Here is a 19351-nt window from a genome sequence, read left to right on the forward strand (position 1 = left end):
GGGAGACTGATGACTTCTGACACTGCAATGATGGAAAAGGAAAGGGAGTAATTACAAGGAAATGGGTGAAATTGCGATATTCAATAGCAATATTTCAATCATGTTTTCAAAATCTGATCTTTAGTCAAAGTGCAATCTAAGTTTTTTTAATGACTAAACTCCAAAACACACTGCTACTGTTGTAAAAGCTTCCATCTGTTTAAAAGAAATAAAAAATCTCAGTTGAACTATTGATTTTCCTTTTTCAGATTCCAGATCTGAGAATATTTAAAACGGTGTTGGATAATCTGGAACAAAGCAGAGGAAATTTGGAATATTGTTTAAAATAAATATTCATATTACACACATAAGAAAAACATCCCTTAGAGATAATAGTGGCATAAAATCTTTAATTGTATCTTTTTGTTTCTTTTATCTAAAACTTTTTCATGTTTTACAGAAATGTTATGTGATAGAAAACAATTTACTTCCAGTCTTTTTTCTTTTTTTACATTATTTGTTATCTAATTTAAACATATCACCAAAATTTCCTCCAAACTATTTAAAATTTAAACAATAGGAAAATTCCTGATGGAAAAAAATCCTATTAAGAATATTTCTGGAATAACTCTGAAGCCTCAATATTCAGATTTAAATGTAAATGATGGCTGGAGCTTTTTTTTAGACTCCACAGACTATATTTTGTGTTACACAGACGTCTATCTTTTTGGGCTGGGAAATGTGATCCATTTGGTACCCGGAGTGAATGACACAGATCTCGCCATTTCATTCAGCAGTGACTTAACAACATCATCAAGGCATTAACCTTTGCTAAATGTATGCTAACACTGCTTAATGGTCTGCTGTTATTATCTAAAGCATATTTTTTATTATTAATCTGAACTTAATAGATGTCATTTAACAAAGCTATGCATGAAAGAGCAAATAAATTTCTATTTCTGAGCCAAACTCTTTTTATTTTAGATGCACTGAGAAGAGATCTAGAGGGGAAAAGTTTGTATTTTTAGCAGAAGAAACCGTATTTTATGTGACAGTAGCAGAAAGAACAAGCGTTTTGACCAGATTGGTATATTTTTGTGCTGTTTAAAAAGCCATACCAATGAGTTATTGGCTGGATAACTCAAACTCTGTGTTATAAAGTAAAACTAAGACATAAAAGTTAGCCGTCTTTTCGTGGGCTATAAGTGGATCATTTGCAGCCTCCTCGTTTTCGAAGAACGATTGTGCTTATGTGACAGTTTGAATCATTTAGATCTAACACAGCAGATGGAACTGACAGCTCAATGGTTCAAAAGTGCATTTTGTACGGCCAGGTCTTTTATTTAGCCAGTTTTTACTGTTTTTTTGGTTCTTTTTCTTACTTAGAACACTTTGCTGAAATTACATATCTTTGCCAGTTTAGTGCATTGTACTTGTCAGCAGTCCTTTTGGAAGATTACATGAGACACAAACCAGCAAGAAATACATTTTAAACAGAAATGGTTGTTTCATATTACAGCTGCAGTATGTAACTCTTTTAATCAGTAGCTGCCCTGGGCGACATGGGCAACCGCCCAGGGCAGCATCTTGTGGGGGCCCCCCCCCTACAAGTTTTTTACATTAATAAGAATCGGTTTCACACAGTGGACACTCATGGGTTAATTTGCCCTATTGAGTGTCTGACAGGTGAGCCGCCGGTAGAGGTGGGTCAGGTTTGTTCTGTGTATTGTCTCGAAGGCATGTGATAAGTTAAACTGTGGAACAGATTGGTTTTCCCCAATCTAATTGCAAAGAAATAAGTGTTAAGGATAAATATTTTCACAGATTCTATGTCTCCTATTACACAGTCAGGACAAAGTGACAGTTTTAAAAAATGTGTAAAAAATACTTTCTATAAAAGTCATATATTTCAGCTTTAAGAGCTCATATTAGTCTTTGTCATTGTTGCTAAAGGAGGTTGTGTTGGCAGGTTTTAAAAATGTTGATGCCAAGCGTAAGTGTGTGACATGATGTCTGTTATATCACGTTCTCCAAATTACAAGCTGGAAATCCAACGTACTGTAACCAATAAGTAGCAACGCCCTCAGTAATTCGGTCCATTGTGAGTAATAAGAATAGCTTAAGATTTGGCAGGTCTAGTGTCAGTGCATGCTGCGATACACTGTAAAACATCTGAAAGTGGTCTAACTTGAAAGTGAAAGTCCACCTGCTGCCTTGAAAATGCAATTTAATCAATCAATCAATCAAATTTTATTTGTATAGCACATTTCAGGAGCAAGGCATTTCAAAGTGCTTTTCTTGTTGGCTTTTCTTTTTAAGCCAACAAGAAAATTGTTTTGGTTTTAACTCAGAAATTAAAGTTCATAAAGTTGATTTAACAACAAGAGACAAGTTTAAACATCGTTTTTTAAAGTTTATTAATTGTGAGTTTTAACTTAATGCTGAAATCAATTACTTTTACTCACATTATCAAGTTATAATGACTACTTATTTTCCTTTTGAATAATTAAATTTCTTGTTTCAAATTATGAGTCAAATTTCTGATCTGATAATGAATTTTATTAAACATCACAATGAATTCTACTCAAAAACATTTAGTGTGAACAGGACATTATCCTCAAGCTTTGCAGTAAAATGAACATTTTCCTTAATAAAACACAAGAGTCAGATCAACATAACACACTTCCATCTCATGATACAAAGACATCCCACTAAGCATTCTGGGAAATAGTTCCCACTCCTGTCTTTTTCAAACTCAATTGGAGGTTTGACAAAATTAATAAAAGGTTTATACAACTTACTACTGTACGTTTATCTTTCACAAACTCACACATTTGGGTTCAAAATCTAAGTTGACTTAAAGAATAGAAGATAGACACAGCTAAATGCGGCTGGAATGTTTTACAGTGCAGCCGTCTGCTCCTCTGATGTCTCTTTCCCCCCTGATCTCAGTCAGCTGCCTGACAGCTTGGTTTTCAGCCATATATAAATGTCAGGCTGCTCAATGGGGACACATGCACAAAGACGCAACAGTCCATGCACACCGCAGGGATTGGCATGAGGGTGAAAAGTTTACCACTACTCTTGTCATCCTGTCGGCTCCCAATGGGATCACTATGCAATTAGTTTGGTGAAGCACTGAAGTGACTGACAAATCAATAAGAATTAGCCTTATAACTAATGTGGTGTTCAAAGTGCTAACAATGTTCCTCTATTTTATTTTATGACTTCATGCTGGATTGAATCAGTACCTTTGTTATCCGTTATTTATCCTTTTAGGGGAGCCGCTGAGAGTGTGTGTGCATGCTGGGCCCAGCTGCTGTACGAGTAAAATGGAGGACAGTTACGTGGCAGCTGTTCGTAGCGAGATGCAGCACAAGATGCGATCCTACAGCTTCGAACTCAAATACCTGATTGATGGACATAGAAAGGCCTTCCACGGTAGGAGGGTGAAAGAGCACGGAAGTGGTGTGGATGATAAATAATTATTTGTGTCTTAAGTAATTAATGCCTCAAAAAAGTATTGAAAGTTTTCACGTTTTCTCAAATCAAGTAAAAACAGCATGGAAATCAATGGAAAAATGTATTGTTCCACTACTTTAAAAAAAAAATAAAAATCAATATTAAGAAAGTATTGACTTAAAAACAAGCTACAAGCTTCTATATTTAGCTGAAAAGTGACTTGTAAGTTAATTTTGTGTTATTTCAAGTGTACTAATGTATTTGTAATATAAACTAAACCAAAAATACTTGGTAAGATTTTGTGTTTTTATAGTGTATTTGCCATTATTTTGTAGAAAACAGATTTCAGTTTAACATTAAAGGTTTTTTGTATGTTAATTTTTTGAAAAAAATAGTTATAAAAAAACAACACAATAAATTTTATTGATCATGTTTGATTGGAAAAAGTAATAAAAAGACTAAAACATCCGACAGGTTGAATACTGATTAAAGGCGTTTTTCTGAACGGACTGATGGATGGATGGACAGACACTTTATTGATCCCCAAATTTTGTTTTTCCAGCGTAGCACACTATAAAAATTTAAAATAGGTAAATAAATAATTAAATAAATAAAATTATAATAAACATATAACAATTGTAAAACCTTAAGGAGACACACATCTCGCTCAGTATATTGCTGTTCTTCTTCTCCTGAATCATTTAAAAAATGGTCCAAGAAAGAAAAATCAAAATCCATTCATTCCATTAATTCATTAAACTGATATAATTTCTGCTTTATGACCCTGAAACCAAAGTGGTCACCAGCAGCAGTCACAGTTTCAAGAACTGAACCGTTCTGTCAAGAGCCTGTCATTCTCACTTTGTGTGTTCATCATGAAATAGCCAGTTTGTGTCAGTTTATTTTGTCAGGCGCCTCGGTGGCTAGCCAAACAAACAACCGATGTTCGATTGAGTCTTTGAGGCAGCGAACTCTCAGAGGGAGCAGCGGAAAACTTTGTTACAACACCCGGCTCCCTTTCTCCGTCCGTCTTTGATAATCGGGTTTTGTTCTCGACCAATGAGATAGCGAGGGACGAAGAATGTTTACATTCAGTACGTATCTGCAGCAAAGCGTTGTTGCCGTGGGCAACAGCCGGTCTCTAACGGGCTGCTATGAATAGGAGGAATAATACTCTGCTTGTCCACTTGTCTCTCAACACCATTCACCACCGTGTGTGAGCAAGCGTATTTATGTGTGTGAAAAAGCAAAAAGAAGAGCTTGTAAGACTTTATGTGATTTTGTGCATAGATGTGTCAAGCTGTGTGGAGATTATTAGATTGGGTTTATTGATGGCACACATGACAAACATGCTTTGTTTTGTTTTGTTTTGGTTTTTGCCATCCTGCATCACATCCCACCTCCTCCCAGGCTCCATTTGAATACACGCAGGCTCAGTTCCAGCTACTATTTACGCCCAAAGGATGGCTTAACCATCCATGGGTATAATTAATGCGAACACCCATTCACAAAGAGGAGCTAAACAAGACCAAAGGAGGCAGCACTGAAGACAGAAAGTTTGGAATTTGGAGACAATGTTCGAAACTTTTAGTAACAACAGAAATTAATTTAGTTTTTATGATGGCTGCAGAAGGTTTGTCAGAATAAAAAAGTATAATTCCTGTAAATTTTAGTAACAGTAGACTTTTGAAGCAAATGCTTTAAGCTGTCATACTTGCTGACCATTTAGTGCATTATTTTATTTATTCTTCGATATTATCTGACACGAAAATCTAAAAAAATGCAGCATGCATTTATATTGATCCCTTTGTAGTCGATATTTTGAAGAAATCCTCTTTTATTCAGTAAAATATCTCAGATTGGATGAATGAGAAGTGATTATAACCCACTGGAGAAACTGAGACATGTCCCACTTGTAGTGAGGCTTTCTTTATTTCTTGTGGGTCTCTTTGGTGTGTGCGTGTGTGTGCAAATATGCTGCATGCTTGCGTGTGTTTCTCCTGGCACTCTAAGACCCTTGTACACAGCTGTCGGCCAATCAGAGAGGGTAAAAAGCTAATCACATGTCCCCATGGGGAAGACTTTGCAATGTAATTTGACGCCGTATGTATTTGGGCTGCCATCGCCCAGGCATGGGTATGCGAAAACATAAAAGCTGGTCGCTCTCTCTTAGTCTGTTTTACTTTAAAGAGCACCGCCAATGCTGGCCCAAGCATGCTCTTCAACAGCCAGCCATCTGAAGAAGCATTGCTATTGCATTCAGTAATTATTAACTAAGTTTGTACTTATCCAGTGAATTTCCTAACGAGTCCCTTGGACATTCATGCAATGCCAGCTGTGATTCTGAAACGCAGAGTCATAAACACAGAGAGAGAGAGGATAACTTGGTGAAAGTCAGAGTTAAATATGCATCTCTTTTAGTGTTTGTGTGTTAGGACGTCTTCAGACGGAAATCATCTTTCAAATACACACATTATCTGTCATCGCAGACATATAGCCTTTGGAAAGTGGCGGTTGCTCTTTTTATTGACATAGGAAACATGGTGACTCACGAGACGGGGCCTCTCATTATCACCTGACTAAAGATAACAGTGTAGTGAAAATGAGCTCAAGGATGAATTAAGTTTGGGCTATTCTTGCTCACATGCAAGAGAATGAAGTCAGTCCAAGGTCGGCTAGGACAGGATTGTGTTTTTGAAAAATTGCTGTTCAAAAATTAATGTTCTTTTTTTTTATCCAGCTACGGTTCAGGGTGGCTGTGAGTGGAAGTGTTTTACATCTATGCACAACTTCTCTTTAAGCTTACTAGCTCTTTGCATAATTAAATGAGGGTATGACTCAAAGAGTCCAGTCCATTTTCCAAAGGGTGTGTGTCCATGAGTCATCTTTGTACTTTTTCTGTATTTATATTTGTTAGGAACTGGGTAAGTTCAATACAGAACAATTTTGTGTTACTGACGGGATTTGTCTATTCCTAATTTCTTATGAAAAGTGAAATTAAGGATGTTGTGTAACAATAGGGTTCGTTTAACTATGAGGTAATTAGTGCTAAAGGCAATTATAAACACGATTCGTCATTTAGATCAAAATTACTAAGTTGGGGCACCACCTGATTACCAGGAAATGATAGCAAAAATAGATTTCAGTCTCATAAGGTTTGGTATTAAATAACAGCAGATGCAGGATTAAGTTTAGCACTGACTTTCTCAAACAGCAAGGCTCTGGTCACAAATATAGAGTAAACATAGACAACTTCTGTCCAAAATACAAGAATTTATCAACAAAAATACTTCCAGTTAAAATACTTTAATCAACAAACTCACTAAGCTAGTAACCTCTATAATCTATTAAGACTAGTAAAACTGTCAAAAAGTAAAACAATAAATGGAACAAATAATAATAGAAACAATTACCAATAAAATTATATAATCTTGTCACAATAACTGGTTTAAAATTCACGTTATCCGGATTAATTTGGAATGACGCCAAATTAGCATTCAGCTAAATAAGATTAGCTTGCACACAAAATAACTCAAAGAATGATATACCTTTCACTGCGAACATGTATGTTTAAAACCCAGATTTGAATTGAAGAATTTGGAATGAATCTGAACTAATTCAGATTAATCTGAATCGAATGAGTTTCAGATCAGTCGATAGCCATAATTATTGATTGGTTTTTTTGTTTTGTTTTAAATATCTGAAATCCTGCCAAACTGATAGTGTGACCTTTCCTCTTTTATCGATAGTTTTTACTTCATTCTGTTTTTTTTTTTGTTTTTTTTTTCATTTTTAAGCAGCTATGAGGCACAGTGATAAAGTCTTAAAGAGCTGCTGCGCAAGTTACTCACCAGGTTGTTAGTAGGTAACCAGAGAGTGAGTTAGTTTATGCTTAACTGATTAGTTTAACACTAATCTGAATTATGCTTAGATACTTACTAGATTTGAGAGATCATATTTTGGCTAGAAAACTGTAAAAACAGAAAATTTTTAGTCTAGTTTCTAGTGTAAATATATTACTCTTGAAATAAGCAAAACAAACTTACTTTTCAGCAAAATATAAGAGCTTTTTTTAGGTTAATAATTACTTAATATTGATTAAAACATGCTAGATTCACTGACAGATTGTTTCACTAATAAAACATTTTTCCCATATTAGAAATAAAATAATCTGCCAGTGGAGCTAGAACTTTTTAAAATCAGTATCAAGAAATTATTGACCTAAAACAAACTCCTATATCTTGCTGAAAAAAATATTTCCACTATAAACTAGTCAAAATGCTTTGTAAGATTTTCTGTTTTTGCAGTGTAAGTTAGACCGTGTTTACACGACAACAATTTTGGGTGAAAATGGAAGAGTTTTGTTGATGGGGAAATGCGAATGTTGAAAGCAGAACTTTTTTTAAACACATGCGCACTTAGTTTCAAAGAACCTAGCACCAACTATTGGCGTGGCAAGAGCATTACACTTTTTCGATGTGTACTGTTACTGTGTAAACAAAGATTGTAATTAGTACGTCTTCATGTAAATGTGTTAACAGAAACGAAACAAAAATTCAATTTTCGTTGGATCATTGTCATGTAAACAGGGCCTTAGATTTCAATCGGAAGGATATGAGAAGGTTTGTTTAGTCTGTTACCATGGTAATATTCTAAAATGTTGTCAGATGTAGCTCGAAGTAGCCAAGGTTCATTGTACCTGATCTTTTTTTCTGTCTTCCAGAAACCTTTGAGTCACTCGTGTCCTTCACATCGAACCTGACATGCAGTCTGTTTGACAGCGCCTACTCCGCTCTCGCATCGGACTGCCGGCTTCCTGTGTTCCAGCTGTTTTCCGACATCAGACGCCACCTTTCAGGAGATGCTAACTCCTCCCTCAACAACGCAGTGCGCCGATTTTATAACGATCTCTTCCCGCTGGTGTACCGCCGCCTGCTTAACCCTGGAATTGGCCATCCATCAGCAATATCCCATTTATCCTTCTTATCCAACCACGATGACTGTCTGCGGATGACACAACAGGATGTGAGCCCGTTCGGACCTCATCCTCGGCTGCTCGTCAGCAGCCTTTCTCGCGCTCTCGGACCTGGTCGGGGGCTGAGCCGGCTGCTGAGGCTGGCAGGAGAAGTTGTGAATTCAACAGAGAAGGTGACCTTATCCAGGGAGTGTGGACGGGGATTAGTAAAGATGCAGTACTGTTCGCACTGTAGAGGCCTAACGCTGATTCGGCCCTGCACTGGACTGTGTCACAATGTCATGAAAGGATGTCTGGTAAGTGTCTGAATGCTTTTGTAGATGCTTCCTAGTTTGAACCACAGGACTATATATATATATATATATATATATATATATATATATATATATATATATATATATACAGTATATTGCCATTTTCAGTTTCTTTTCACCTGTGTATTGGTTTGTTTACATGTTTCAATTTATTCTATAGTTTTAGGAGAAACACAGATTAAAAACTATTACAAATCTCCTTCAAAATCTGCTGGACAACGGCCACCACAGAAGAACAAAAAATTGTTTGGAAAGAAAAGAACGTCTGATATCTCTCAACATGGTTATTTGGTTATTTTAAAGCAAAGCAAGGAACAAATACTGCAAACATGATATTGATGTTCCTATTTGTCAGGTCTAAATACCTATTAGAGACAATTTAAACAAACACAAGAAAGACAAGAGAGTTAGATTCTTTTATACTCGCGAGGAGAGCAGACAGAGAGATGCTTCCAGTTACAAATCTCCAACCGCTCTGGAACACATCTGTCTGTTCCTCTCTTTTTATTGCTCTTTAGGAACCCTGCCACAAGGGGTGCTGCAACTCTATGGGGTGGGGTCAAAGCATTCATCACATGGTTGCAGCACTAAATAACATTCACTTCTAGACACATGTTATCTATACTCTAGATCCCTTTTGCTCCAAGAACGGCGTTGAATAAGACACGTTGCATAGCTTCAAAGCAACGGCTTTGTATCACAAAGAAGCACAGAGTTTATTGTCAGACATGTAAAACTCTGCTGGGAGCAATTAACACCTCTGTCTTGTAGGAAGTCCTGCAGGGCAACAGCTGCTGAGAGTAGCTGTCACCCCTATTTCCCAGGGAAATCTCAGGATAGAATCAAAGTTATTTAACACACAGAAACATTATCTAAATGTAACTACAAGGCTACATGATACAACAAATATTTGATAATTACCAAAAATACAATTTACCCAACACTATTTTATTTCAGCTGGCTAACTGATTCAGTAATCACATGTTATGGTAAATAATTCCTAAATATTGATTTAAAAGTGCTAGTGTCACTGGCAGATTCTTTCACTTATAGCAAGACATTTTTTCCGTGTTATAAGTGAAATAATCTGCAAGTGGAACTACTTTTTTTTTGTCAATTTCAAGAAATCATTGACCTAAAACAAGTTCCTATAACTTGCTGAAAAGTTACTTTTAAGTTAGTTCTTATTTGATGTGTACTGAAAATGTTAACACTAGAGTCAAAAAAGGATGTATGTACATAGTGTATGTACGCTATATGGCTGAAAAACATATAGCGTTTGTTTTTCAGCCATATAGCGAAATCGGTAGTTATTAATTGTTATTGTTGTTATTGTTATTAATTGCTTTTTTTTGTTTTAAATATCCGAAATACAGCCAAACTGGTAGTGTGACCTCTCCTCTTATATCTGCAGTTTTCTCTTCATTCTGTTTTTTTTTTTATTTTTAAGCAGCTATGAGGCACAGTGGCAAAATCTTAAATTGCTGCTGTACAAATTACTCAACAAGTTGTTGCTAGGTAACCACAAGTTACTCAACAGATTGTTGCTAGGAAACCAAAGAGTGAGTTAGTTATGCTTAGCTGGCCGTAGGAGGTTGAGAGGCTGAAGCCGTTCCTCTGCCTACATTCCCCAGAATGCTGTGCAGTTCCGGCTTGGAGTTCTGTGAATATTCTATAAATTGAATTTTGAACATTCTATCAAACATATCTATTGACACTGATCAATAGATAATAGAAGCAGCATTCAGCTTCTATACACCACAAACTTCCAGAAAACTGCAAAACAGCTGAAACAGGGAGTTCCTTTAAATCTAGACTAAAAACCCAGCTGTTTAGAGTTGCTTTCGAAAGCTAATCATGAAACATTAATCAATAATCTGATGTGAAAAATGTAATGTTGTTGGCTGTATGTTGTATGACTTTGTATTTTTGTGTTTGTATGATGTAAAGCTCTTTGAAATGTCTTGTTGCTGAAAGGTGCTATACAAATGAAATTTGATTGATGGATCACTTGTCTATTGCGATGTGTATATAGTTGCCCAGTTAATTTGTTAATAACTAGTAGGTTTATTTTATTTTTCATGCCTGTTTTCTTTGCTTCCTTAAATGCAGGTGGGTGTTTCTGAGCTTGGTGCCCCCTGGGGACGCTTGGTGGTATTGCTCCAAAGGTTAGCTGCTACTTTAGCAACCAGCAGCAACCACAACAGCATGGAGCTAGCTCTGCTGGCAGTTCGAAACCATGTGAATGATGCAATACTGCACGCACAACTGCACGGTCCACGAATCACAGCTACAGTAAGAATAAAATTGGGTTTGAGTTTCTTTTTGCAATAAAAGGTTGAAAAAAAACCCCAACTAAGTTGGGATTTTTTTTTCCACTGAAAATTATTTGGACATGTCATCATTCTCCTGTAAATATTATATTTTAAATTTGAAGTAACTCCAGCTTAAATTCACTTAATAATAGAGTCATTTGAATGTTGGGCACAGACTGAGAACGACCGTGGGTTTCTTTCAGCCTGGCAGTTGGATCTGCTTGTACCTAGATGGGCTAAAAACAGCCTTATTCTTCAGGGATTCTGGGGTTCCCCTCAGTCTGCGTGTGTTCGCAGAAACGTGTGAGTGTGAATACAGATCTAGTGCCAGACAAAGACCGTCGTTGGCGGGACAACCGATACCCAGAATGCTGCTTGGTTCTGAGTGATGAGAAAGTTTCTGTGGCTAATCTGTGGACAAACAAACGGCACACAAACAGAGGCAGGAGAGTGCGCGTGCGCGCGCGCACACACACACACGCATGCACGCCCACACACACGCATGCACGCCCACACACACGCCCACCCACCCCACGCACACACACATGCACACACACCCCACACACACTGTTGGAGAAAAAGATAGAGTCACCATCCAACTATGAAAGACTCAGTAGAGTAGATTCCTGAGGTAAACAAACATACACAGGCATAAGAACGCGGCTAATTGCGCCATAGAATGAAATAGCACTTCATTTCAGGAGAAAGCGTATGCGCTATGTGCATTACAATGTGTATGACAGAAGTGCTTTGTTCATTTGTTTTTGTGCAACAAAATTTTTATTAAAATATTATACAAAAAGTAATGAGTGCTTTCATAATAGAACAAATTAAATTAACCATAGTGCTTCTCACATAGGGAACATTAAATGTAAAAGGATTTATCATGCAAAACATTGCTATTTGCCAAGTTATGCTAAGAAGCGGGGCTGCAAATGATAAGTGAATTAAGAGCTGTTTTTGGAGCCGAAAGAGCCGGCTCTTATTTAGGAGCCGAGCCACAAAAGCCGGCTCTCTGAAAAAAGCCGAAATTCCCATTACTAGTATGCAGCCAATATTTTGGACAAAATAGCAACACCGTGGTAAATAATTTCAAAACTTTTTCACCTTTAATGCGACAATGATCTAATTTAACTGAACCTCAAACAACTCTGTCAGAAGGAAACATTTTAAAAATAATAATAGTATAATAGCTGGTAGCGCTAGCTGCGTTTCCATTCGCCATATAACAGCGCAAATTAAAATAACGAAAATAAATTTGCTTTATGGAAACACAGCAATTTAGAAAAAAAAAGAATTTTTTTTGGCCGTTTTGAAATTGGTTTATTTCGCAAAACTGCAAAGGAAACACATTTTTAAACGTCAGACGAGTCACATGATCAACAACCAGATGTTGCCACTGGCGTAACCCACGAAGAAGAAAACCACAGGAGGTAAATGGGATATCATGGCACGGCTTGTTTTTAAAAAAATATTTATGGCATGAACACACTTATCAACCTGTGATTATGATTGCTAAATAGAACCACCGTAACGTGCCATTTAAAAACTTTCACGCTCTGAAATTTTATTTTTTTCGACATTAGCGTAATAATAGCCAAGTGTTTGCGCACATTTGTAATGGAAACGCAGCTACTGTTGCTTTGCAGCACGAAGATTCTGCGTACAAATTTCAGCCATGGGTCTTTATGGGGTTTACATTTTTTCCCTGTGGATGGATGAAATAGTCTAATAAATATGCGCACTTTTATGACTAGGATGCTAACATAATGCTAGACATTGACTTGATAATATCAGATACATCTTTGTTAACTAGGTTTTGCACAATAATAAGGAATCTGACTTTGATTCGGCTTTGGATTTAATAAAGACATTAAAAAAATAAATATATAAAAGAGGAAAGTTTTTTGTTTAACGTAAAAATGTATACATTAACTGTTTTTGAAAAGAAGACAAGGTTTTCAGTTAAACTAAAACAATTAGATTATTAATACTCTTCAGATGACCACATGATTTTCTTTCATTTTAATAGTAAGTTTGGCTAATTCATTCTTAACATTTAAAATTTTTTATGAAGCAAATGTCTGTTGCTTTGGATGTCTGTTTAGAATAAACATTAACCTCTGGACTCACATAGACAAGCCTTGGGTTTTACAGTTATAGTTTCTTCTTATAGTACATATCTTAAAATAAAATTTGTGATTTGTTAAATTTTTTTAAAACCTGAAAAGATTTTTATAAACGGTATTGTTTTTTTCTTCTTGAAAATAGATCAGCTCTCCTCATGCAAACTGTCTGCTCTGTAGGTAGAGAAAGTTTGTGGGCCCCAGGAACCTGGTTTCATGCTTATGGATACAAAGTCGTCCCAAATACACCCTGTAACCCGGGCAACACTACTCACCTCGAAGAAGTCGGCGGTAACTCTGCCTGCTTCACCTCATCGCCATTTGCAGTCGCATCCCCAGAAGTAAGTTACGTCCGGCACCTCTCAAAAGTATTAAATACACTGTTAAACGTCTTTAGACTATTTCCAAAAATGTTCATTAATTCTCTTGAGATTTTATGTAGAAATATGTGATATTTCTACTAATAAAAATCTTTAAAGTGTGGCATACATTCACATATTGCTGTCTGGTGTGTTCCTGTCTGGTATTCATGATGCTGTTTGTTTACTTGTGTTCTCTAATAAATCTCCAATACCTTTATAGATCATTTCTAATTATGCCAAAATTAAAACAGTCACAGTTGGTGACTCCTAAAGAAAATTGGTTGCACTGTAGGCAGGAGAATAGAAGTAAAACAGGGCAGAATGCAAATGTAAGTCATATTTTTCAGGTTTTTATTTATGAAAAAGCAAAAAAAAACAAAACACCCATCATCTTTGTGTTGCATTCTCTGGCCAGAATAATTATGTTTTTATGTGATAGATTAATTAGCATATAATTGCAATAAAACACAATGAATTTCAGGGGAGTAACTTGGGAAAATGCTCAAGGGAAATTAATACTCTTTCAAGGCCCTGAAAATTTGATGCCGTTCTTTATTTATGGTTAAAATGAGGAAAGATATGAAATATTTTCTTCTGAATTGTACCTTTCTTCGCTGCAGGTCATTCCCCCTTCAAGGTGCGAAAGGAGACAAAAGTCGAAGCCTGAAAAAACTATCAAGGTAAGGTGTTTATGGTTAGATAAGTGTTCAAATTTTTTGACTTTTTAAAAGGGTTTTTTAGCTAGCTATTTTAGCTGTTTTTGTTTTTGATCTAGTAGTTTTTTTTTTTTTTTGGTTAAATATTTCCAATCTGTTAGATAAACTGGATTAGATTTATCAAACTGATCATCATTGTCTGCATTTCAATCGCTCAGCTTTGTACCGAAATCTGTAATTTTTTTTTTAGGGAATTTGAGATCTCCATCCAGCGGTACCAGTGGTTTTTGTCTGAGCTGCCAGAAATGCTTTGTGAAAGTGAAATGGAGGTTGAGCAGCACACATGCTGGAGTGGTGAAGATGTTGTAGAAAGGTACATTGGCTGTATTGTGTCTTTTGTTTTAAGCATCTCTCACTGTGTTTATAACTGCATTCTCCTACATCTCACGTATTTGTAAAAAAATGTAAGGTAAGCACAGATTTTGCAAAATTTTTAGATTTTTGCTTGAGTAAACAAAGACATTGACCAGTGATGCTTTTTACAAAGTAAGTTTCCACTTGGTACATGCATATATTAGACTCCTGCATGTTCAAAATTCATTATTCACGTATTTACCAATTTACAGATTTTTCTGTTAGGTAATTCCAACATATTTGTGGAAAATTCGCTAATTCTTAGCATCTAAATGACAAAATTTCTGTTAAAAAACCCCCATAAAATGGGATTTTTGCACAAAAAAAGATTGCTCCTAATAGGTTGTTGATTTCAAACCTGCTATGTAACAAATAAAGAAAAAATAATATTTTTATGTTTTCTAAAGTTATGACTTTCAGATGCTGTTCATTTGTTTTAGATAAGATTTTTTATCTGATCATTCCTTTTTTCCTCCATTTTTCCTGCTTTTAATAGAGCAAACACAACATTTATTAAAAATGATGCACATTTTAAAATTGAAATAAAATAAAATAACTTGCCAATAGTTTAGTAACAGCAGTTCTGGAAGAAGAAAATAGCTGAAATTCTAGCAAACAATGTTTTTTTTTTTGTTGCCTACAATTAATCCCAAATTAAATCTTACATTTAGAATTATATTCCTTTTAAAAAGACTTTGGGTCTCAACACAAAGTGAGAATTTACATTTTAATAAAAAAATGGCATGTCAAAAATTATTCACACACTTCTTAATAATCAGTGGAAAAATATTGGTTGGTATCAGAGCGAATCAAACTGTTCTTAAACTGCTGGCTAGCTTTTAGCGTTTAGCATGTTTCCTCTGGTATTTTGATGGTTTGCCTTTAGCGTTGAACTCCAAGTCTTTCATGCTGGAATGCCTCCTTGCCTTCATCCTAATCCTTAGTTTTGTGGGATAGAACGAAATTGACCAATATTCAATATTCAACAGTTTATTCTGAGTCTCAGTGTGTTCTTGAACAAGCATTTAAGTGGAATGTTATAGAGGAATGTTATCGTCCATTTTGCATGTATGATGATACCACATCCTGGCAAATGTGCAGGACAGTGTGTTCTGAGCTTTATTGTGTGTGTGTGTGTGGGTGTGTGTGTGTGAGTGAGTGTGCATGACCATTTGTCCTGTTACCAGTTTAAGCTGCCAATGTAATCACCATGAGAAAGACTCTGAAAATGAACTCTCTAACCTTAACAACCCTTTTACCCCCCGCCGTCCCCCACCTTGGCAACTTCTTGGAATAACACACACGCCCACACACTACACACGTATCCCTGTCCTTTAAAGGGGGAGGGTTATATAAAATCACATTTTTTGAGCTTTGTATCATGTTATAATGTTTTTCACTCATCAAAAATATAATGGAGTTTTGATTCTTTCATGCATATTTGAGAAATCCTTTAATCTCCCATGGCAACCAGTCAGCTGTGCAAAACGCCTGAGTGGATGTAGCTCCGCCTTTAAGATGCAACCCCTCCCCCACTCAGCTCCTTCAGACTAGCCAGCCACATTTAGCAAACACCTGGCGGAACTGCGGATCTGCTGAGCTCGTTATTGAGCTCGTTATTGTTTATTATTAATTCACTTCTCAGTGAAACGCTGGTAAAAATGTTTCTGAAGGGTTAATAAAGGAGCCATGTTGTGGTGACTTCCTGAAGGCAGAGTTACAGAAAGAACAGGAGTTTTTAAAGAGACAGAGGTCCAATTTTGAATCAGTCAAATTTCTCTAAAGGCATAATTGATGTATCTTGCAATTTTATAACAACTGAAGGTAACAAAGTTGCTTAATTATGCTATAAAATGGCACAATGTGCCTGTATTTTATGTCAGTTTGCCTCATGGTGGAATTTAATAATATAATCTTAAATAAATTATGAGACACTAAACATGCTGGAGTGCAAGATGACACAGTTGTCATCATTGTCACCATTGAGCATGAGGTTCAAATCCTCTTTGCATGAGTTCTTGCCCAATGATGACTGAATATTGGTACCAATACTTCACAACCAAATGGGTCTGGAAAATAAATGGATGGAGCTAAACAAACTAACTACTTCCATTTATTTCTGTAAGAAGTAAGAGATATGTGTCTTAAGGCTTTATTAAGTATTGAATATTACATTAAACTACAAAACTACAAAGAAGGAAAAAAATCATTCTTTCCTTCACAATCCGCCAACAGAAACTAAACCTCCCATCACTCTGCATTTTTTTGATGCTTAGGAGATTTAGCTTCAGTAATCGTCTGTCATCGTGTTCTTTCTTGTTCCACTCAAAGGACTAGAAGAGATGTCGCTTCTGGCTGGAGTTGGACTGCAGCCAGTCTGAGCCTCTTTGACCTCTTTACATCTTCTTCTCCTTCGTCCATCTATCCACCCACTGATTCATTCATCCGACCATCCATTCATGTCTCCGTCCGTCTATTCAGACCTCCATTCATCTCCACCGCCCTCTGACCCACTTCACTTACAAATGTCTGCGTTGGTGAGAGTATCTGTATGTGAGAAAAAACACTGGATGGCAGTAAATGATGAGAAAGTCTGAGACTGGATGATGGAGGAGAACAGAAGACATTGCCTTTTCTTCCTAACTACAAACCTACTGAGGCCTCTTTCTAGCGAATAAGAACTGTTGGATGTTCATTCATAATTATCAGTATTTTCTCAGATATTTTAGACACCATATAATTGGGAAAGCTAAATACCTTGGTTTTAACTTTTTCCTATTACAGAAAAATAGTGTCACCAACACTGAGGCAACTCTGAGTCACTTTAGGAGGAAACTGTTTAGATTTTGCCTCTTGTTGGAGTTTGAAGATTCTTGTTGAAGTGCAGGAAACCTGTTCACCCGCTCTGGGTGGCAGCACATTGGAGTAGGTTTATACTTCCATTGAGATTTTTATTTTTTTACTTTTCAGAACTTCATTCCTGCCTTTCTGGGGAGTAATAATGCTTTTCTTTTTGTTTGGACAACTGCCTATTCTTGTGTAGTTTGGACAGATCTTTGGCAATATTTTTCACATTTTACCATTTTGTTATGATGTGTAATCATAGCAACGGGGTGTTTTACAACAGGGAGCAGCTAATTAACATTGGAGAAGCTGTAATAATACCACAACTTTTATTTCATTGCCCTTTGGGATCAATAAAATATTTTTGAATTTTCAGTGGAATTGTTGTGATTCCAGTTTGATTGCTGATGTTGCTGATGCTTTTTACGGCTGCAGTCTGTTGTTGTCTATCTATGGATTGACATTTATCCACAGTGTTGGCCAAGCTGTTTCGTCTAATTTTTGTCCTAGCAGTCCCTTAAATCTTCTGGAGAAGTTTTGTTAAAGTCTTCGATGGAGAACAGAGCCATCTTGTGCTGGTTTTGTATGTCAGAAAATAAAGTAAAAACTCCACAGTTCTTAAATTTGAAGTATTCCAGTTGTGAGAGTAGAGGGGATAAAATTTGCTACCAATATCTGGGTTTATAACTTTCAAAATGCAAAACTGAAGCAAGAAACTGAGAGAAATTTTACTGAAGTTGCGTTTGTTTTTCTCTTTGTAAATTCTTCTTTTAACATCAAAACAGCCGAAGGTTTGAGTCAGTTGAGTCAAAACCAAACTGATCAAAGAGACTCGACGCTTGAAAGACTGATGGCATAAAAATTAACTTTCTTTGTTCTCTGAAGTATTTAATAAAATCTCCTCACAGACTTTGTACATCTTCAATACCCTCTTCATAAAATCTACTTTTCATTTCAAAGTTTTGTAGCTTTAAGTCAATATTGCTTTTGGCCTTTCTACTTATCTGATTGTTTATCATACATACTTTGATTAGCTGCAAAGTCATGCTGCGGCAGATTTTCAGATTTTTATGGACGTGCTGAAAAATGTGATCTTTTACATAATTTCCTCACATTTCGATCCAATTGAAACAATTTTTTTAGATAACAGAAAGAAAACTCTAGAAGCCCCGTTAGGGATTTTTGTTTATTGATGGTCTCATTTGCGTAGCGTTTTTTAATCTGAAAAGATGTCAAACATTTTAATGCAAATGCAATGTTTCTAATCTTTCTTGAATTTAGTGTCTTAACAGCAGAATTTTATGGCGCTGCTGCAATAAACACTCGATCCTTGCAGTGGAAAATAAAAATACACAAAGCCAAGTCACATAGAGTGAAATGAATCAGCAAAGGCTATGTTTATATTTTGTATTTGAAATATTTATGCTTTAAAATTTGTATTGAATTAAGGTTTTTTTAAGTACTGCAAATTGGTCTTCTAGGGGAAACAGTATAACTTTCAGATGAACCCTAAAGACGTGCTAAACCCTAACGGACCCTTTAAATGTTTTCCCATCAGATGACAGAGCATATTTATTCAGTATTAGTAGCACATTATTGGTTAAAAAAATGACACACATCAATTGAGAAAGCTAGGAAAAATGTGTAATACAGTTTCCATTGCATAATAATTTTTAACAAGCAAATAAACCCAGTATTTAGGTCATCAAGAACCAAAATGTGAAGATTTTATAGAACATGTAAACATCTTATGGATTATTTTTCAGGAATAATTAAAACGTTATCTGAGTACTGCCAAATAGGGAGGCAGAAATATAGTATTCATAATTCTTTTTGTTTTTTAATTGAAAATTATTTATTTCTCAAAGTTAAGACAATGTAGACGGGATATCATTTTGCAAAAG

At 35.9% G+C, this 19351-nt stretch overlaps 1 protein-coding gene across 1 annotated transcript in view; it reads left to right on the plus strand.

Moving 5' to 3' along the window:
* The window catches only part of LOC116726499 (glypican-5-like), a 59212-nt gene that overhangs the window by 1572 nt on the left and 38289 nt on the right, over window positions 1-19351 (plus strand). Inside the window, exons 2-7 of the mRNA XM_032573260.1 lie at window positions 3259-3420; window positions 8165-8712; window positions 10843-11025; window positions 13352-13512; window positions 14154-14213; window positions 14440-14562. Coding sequence (XP_032429151.1) covers window positions 3259-3420; window positions 8165-8712; window positions 10843-11025; window positions 13352-13512; window positions 14154-14213; window positions 14440-14562 — 1237 coding nt within the window. The remainder of the gene's footprint in view (window positions 1-3258; window positions 3421-8164; window positions 8713-10842; window positions 11026-13351; window positions 13513-14153; window positions 14214-14439; window positions 14563-19351) is intronic.

This window comes from Xiphophorus hellerii, chromosome 9, assembly GCF_003331165.1.
Source record: "Xiphophorus hellerii strain 12219 chromosome 9, Xiphophorus_hellerii-4.1, whole genome shotgun sequence".
Taxonomy (NCBI): domain Eukaryota; kingdom Metazoa; phylum Chordata; class Actinopteri; order Cyprinodontiformes; family Poeciliidae; genus Xiphophorus; species Xiphophorus hellerii.